The 5,517-nt window shown below is 28.5% G+C and overlaps 1 protein-coding gene across 1 annotated transcript; it reads right to left on the reverse strand.

Annotated features, from left to right (window-relative positions):
• Positions 1-2,565: 2,565 nt before the first annotated feature.
• Positions 2,566-5,120, reverse strand: LOC145846297 (nuclear protein localization protein 4 homolog). The gene is made up of 3 exons (XM_082953174.1): positions 3,816-5,120; positions 3,297-3,503; positions 2,566-3,049 (listed from the first exon to the last, which is right to left on the reverse strand). The coding sequence occupies exons 1-3, from the start codon at positions 5,100-5,102 to the stop codon at positions 2,852-2,854; spliced, it is 1,692 nt and encodes a 563-aa protein (XP_082809300.1). The 5' UTR covers positions 5,103-5,120; the 3' UTR covers positions 2,566-2,851.
• Between the last annotated feature and the right edge of the window lie 397 nt (positions 5,121-5,517).

Raw genomic sequence — 5,517 nt, forward strand, 5'->3', positions numbered from 1 at the left:
GGTAACGTACGGCTCAGATCGAGTCGCAGATCCAGTTGAATTTCGACCCGCTAAGTAAATTGAAAACTACTTGTGCAAAATAAATAAAATTTAGTTTTTTGATACTTAACATTTTGAAATACGCTTTCATTTCGCTTTCAGTTCACAATAGTATTTTCTAGATCACAATAATACTAAATCATTTTATTACAATTTTGCTCGAGTTTTTTAATTTTCTTATTTGTTATTTTTTAAAATCATGCAGCCCGCATTTACCTTTTTTTAACGAGTTGAAACTAGAAAAGATATTTTAGTAAATATGAATTGCTGACTACAAAAGTTGTCCACCACTGGCCTTAAAGTTTCACCAGTTTCACAACAGTTCATATTTAAACAAGATTGATTACAGATTACACAAGGCTTTTTAATAATTAAGTATTTTAATACACTTTACTGGGCTTCTAAGAAAATAACTGTAAATTATTTTCTCAAGCCTTGTAAACTACTTTGAACACAAAAGTGCGTGCATAAGAAGTACCAGGCTAAATTACATTTCGAACACAACTTTTTTTAGCTCAAAAGTTTGTACTCAAAAGAAAAACTACTTTTTAAAATTGTGGGGGGCGATTTTTTTTCAAATTACTGAAAAGGGGGCGATTTAGTAAATGAGTTTGGGAAACCCTGGTTTAAACACATCTATGAGCATTAAAATTTAAATCTTATTTCAATAAAGAGTGATTAATGTGACCAAATAGACTAAAACTTACTAAAATAAAACACAGCGACAGGAAATTATATGTCATTATAACAGTCATTTGATGTTAAAGTTGTTGGTCGTAACTTCAACCTTAGTTGTTTATCAAAATTTTCGGAACTTGAGTTTGTCGTGTGAAATTTAACCCATATATTGTTCATGTTGCTACGTAAGTACATAAATATAAATTAGGCCGGATAAAAACAAAATATTGATTTTTTAATAACCTACCTCATTGATGTTATGCATATAAAAAAAGCTACACTTAATTTTCTGTTAATTAAATTTAAACTTTTTTCAACGAACAAAAGAATTAAAAAAACAAATGAAACTAAACTTTGTAAGTTTTAAAACTAATTTAATGATAAGAAATTACATCGTGAACAGTTTAACAATACTTGAACTCTTTTTGGAAAAGGAAAGAATGGTGGTGTGTCTGAGATAATTTTTTCCTTATTAGCATAACGGATAAGTTGTTAAACACTTTCTAGCGTGGTTTTTGGTTTTATCCGGCCGGATGTGTACCGATGCTAAATTTATGCAACATTTTTAAATACAACACGGTTTCATCGCAATTAAAATTTGGATATTGGGAGCAGCCCTAGTTTGGTATTCTTGTATTTGTATAGCGCGGTAATTTAAATTACAAAATCAAGTTTTTTTAGGAATTGTCATTATACTACAAACTGCTTGCATAGTTATTGAAATAAAATTAGACATGTATTTATAATTAAGCATTGATTTACTTCTCGAATAAAATCTGCCGGATAAGCGAGGAATCACTGTACTTTTAAAATTGAAATAATGTTTATTAACAAGCAGAATAAGTTAACCAGCTTGGCACACTTATTGAGATAGCTACTTATTAAAGCAGATACTATCTTTTAAAGCTTCGTAACATACTTTTTAAAATGTCTGTTAGCTATAAATTTAAGAACAATTTTTTACTTTAAGACACATTACTTGCTTATTGCTTAGTTGTTTTATTAGAGAATATAGTATAACTAAAACCATCTTGAACTTAACTGATCTGAATATTAGGCTGTATATATAATTAAGCAAAAAGTTTTATTGAGAAAAAAAGGAATAAAAAGCTCAATGTTCAACTTATTTTTTAATAACTAACAATAAATAACTGTTGCAGAATACGAATCACGAAAGTTTGCTTTAAAATTACTTATATAAGTTAAACCAATTTTTACAAGATGACAGCAACTAAATAATTTCCAACAACACAAAAATATAAAATAAGTACAAGACGATTCAAACTTAATCATATACATCATTACAAACCAAATTGTTATACTATTATTTTGTTTCAATATGTAGACTTGTATATATAATATTATTTATATCAAAACAGCTACTTAGCGTTTAATACATGCTATTAAGTCCAAACATATGTACGAATCTTCTTTTAACAATTTCTAAAGACTTAACTGTAAGTGTAATTACTGAATTAATTTAAATATTTCTTAAGTTTTCAAGTTTCTTCAAGTATTTATAGCAGTACTTTCTTAATGTACTATAAAATATCAATAAAACGAGTTTTGAAAACAAAATATTATTTCTAAACTATTTCAATTGTTGATTAATTATTTAAAAACTTTTTTAATTTGGTTTCACTTTTACTTTCAACGTAGAAATTTTTCTTATATGACTAACTATAAAATATAATTTAAAAATGTATTTAAGATATTTGTCATTAATAAAATTTTAAGAAATTTTATGTAATTAATTAAAAAACTTTTATGTAACTAAGTACAAATTCAAATTATAAACAAAAACAAATTAAAAACAAACATGGTACTTTGTTAAACAGTTTTATTATACCAATTATTACTATATCACATAACTAACAAAAAAAATTTAAGTGTATAATTTAAACAAAAAATAAAAAATATCTAATAGATAGCCAGCAATGTAAGAATGAACAACATGTATTAAAATCTACATGCAATTTGGAAATATACTAACTGAAATTTTAAAGGTGTAAACTAAAACTACTAAAACCTATATTGCATCAGTAATACCTTAAAAATTAAAACCGTCCAAATATCTTGTTTAAATACCTAAACTATAAATACTTAAATAAAGTCTTCAGCAAAGTAGATTGCGCTACTGATCATTCAGACTCTGTCGTATGGCCCTCTGAAGTTCATCGTCTTGATCGTTCGTTGTGTCCATCTGTTGTGAATCACCAGCCATCTCCATTATCATTTTCAAATTCGCCCAGTCCACACATTCATTCGACCAACGTACACATTTGTTATTGTCGTTTTCCCTCACTGCTTCGAACAATAGATCCATGTTGTCCTGTTGTTTGAAATTTATAATTATCAATTGCTGTTAGTTTACTATTTTATTGGTATTTGAGAAGGTCGGAATTAAATACCACTAAAACCAGGTTGTAGACAGAATAGTAATTCGCACTTTTATTATTATTATTATCAAATCAGATCTTCACTCTGAAAATTGGGCAATCTTCTTTTAGTCCACAGATAAAATTGTACAATTATCAATTGCAAAACAAAAGTATTAGATAAACTGTTAGATAACTTACTATTAAAGGGACTTGTGAATTGGTAGCAAGAAAATAGAGAACGTTAAAATCTGAAAAGCAATCAATTAAGTTGTTTTCAGTGAAGTTTTTCATATAACTAGCCAGTTTTCCCAGAGATTGAACTTCGTGATGTCTATTAGGAGGTGGGAATTTATGTTCTTTGCAAGAAGCTGAATATTTTGACTGACCTGAAAAGGCTGCTTGCATCTAAAAATATACACATTTTTAGACATTTTGTTAAAATAAACAGATGTTAAAACTTGTTGATAAGGGAGAAACACTTACAACTTCCAAAAACTCATAAAATAACTATGTTAACTAACGAACGTTAATCTGATAAACTCCGGGAGTTACCCACAATTTCAACAATAATTTACTTTTAGTAAAAATTTAACTTAATTTAAATACTACTAAAAATTTAACATTAAACGTTACTTTAAAAAAACTACAGTAATAAATAAAATTCGGCTTATATACTTTGAAGCTTATATTTAGTCAATACAAAAAAATATAACTCACTTCAGTTATCAAATACTCCAATGGTAATGGTCTTGCTATTTTTTGAGCTTCATTCCCATACTCATCTTTTTCCCTGTAGTAGACATCGGCAACATAAAGCTTGTCAGAGCTTTCTTTTATGTAACCCAACTCTGGAGCATCAATTGTAGGAATCAAGCATTTGTCATTCACCAAAGACATACATTGAGTAGAAACTTGATAACCATCAAACGAAATTTGATTCTCTTTATCCCCACTCACAACTACAGTCACAAATTTTGATCCATAATAACCATTGGAAGATAACCTACAAGGGCTGGGGTGTAAATTTTGAAGATGACCCGCAGAAATACACTCTTCAGCTGATAAGTAATGAGTTTCTGGATTTCTGACGTTTTTAACTTTACCATCTTTAAGTGGAATGAGATCTGTAAATATCCAACCTACTTTTACCAATCCTAAACTTTTGGCAATTTTGTCTGCAGCTTCAATTCCTTGCTGGTCTTCTAACATTTTCAAACTATCTGGCTTGTTTAGTTGTTTTGGCTCATAAATTGCTGCTATTTCTGCTTTAATGCCGAGTGGAATATCTGGATGCTTTGAATATCTACCATACAAGAAAGCCATTCTTTGAGAATTTGTGTTTCTCCAAGAATCTAAAAACCTGTTAACAATTTCACCATTTTCAAACTCAATGTTGTCAACTAGCCTGAACTTCTGCCTGTTTAATGTCACAGCTGAAGGTAAGTCGCGGGCATTAACCTTATTATTATCCTCTAAAGAACATGCTGCTTTGAAATCTTCTAGTTTAAAATATTTTCCCTTATCTACTCCTGATGTCTGCTTTCGCATATATGCATGAAAAGACATAAACTTTATTCCATTTTCCTTAAGATAGCTTTCATTCCATGGTTCTAATGACAAGTTACTCATTTTAAACATTGTGGATTGATTGCCAGCATTTTTAATTCTACCATCCTCTTTCCACAACTCTAAATCAATATCATCTTCAATTGGTTTAGAATTAAAATTTTGTTTTTGGTTAGAGACTTGAGTTGTGCTACTAGAAGTTGACTTTAAACCCCCTTCAATATGAGCATAAATTATATCTCCATGTTTAAACCCTAATGTATCAATAGTTTTTTTAGAACAGGGAATAAGTTGTTGATTGTTTTTAGATTTGTAAAGCTGGAAAGTTGTATCTAAAATACCCAAATTATGAACTTGTTGATGAAGACTTTGTAATGAAGATTTACCTTCAACTTGAACTCTCTTCATTCCTTGAGATGTTTGTACACGGATAATCATGTTTGTTTTTATTTATAATAGTTTCTGGATATTAATGAAATATGTGAAATAGAAAATTATAAAAACTTTGAGTTATCCAGATCTTAATTACTATCTATAACAAATGAGCTACACATTAGTGTTATATTTAGTTTATTTTTACCAAGTGGTTAACTTTAAGGGCATGGGGAGGAATAAAATACATTTTTTTCAAGTTTAGTCTTATTTTTTACATAATTAATTAAGCTACTTGTTACTTTTACCACTTGTTAAAATTCAAAGTAACTTCAATAGGATCTTTTTGGGAGGTGCAACTAAATCAGCAAAAATAGACTATTTCATTACAAATCTATCTCCTCCTTTAGTTTTTGAGCAATTGTTTTAAAAATTTTTCAAGGTAATCTTTAATAAATTTCAAACAACAATATAGAGACAT

The sequence above is a fragment of the Thalia democratica genome, unplaced genomic scaffold (genome assembly GCF_965202585.1).
Source record: "Thalia democratica unplaced genomic scaffold, ktThaDemo2.hap1.1 HAP1_SCAFFOLD_405, whole genome shotgun sequence".
Classification (NCBI taxonomy): Eukaryota; Metazoa; Chordata; class Thaliacea; order Salpida; family Salpidae; genus Thalia; species Thalia democratica.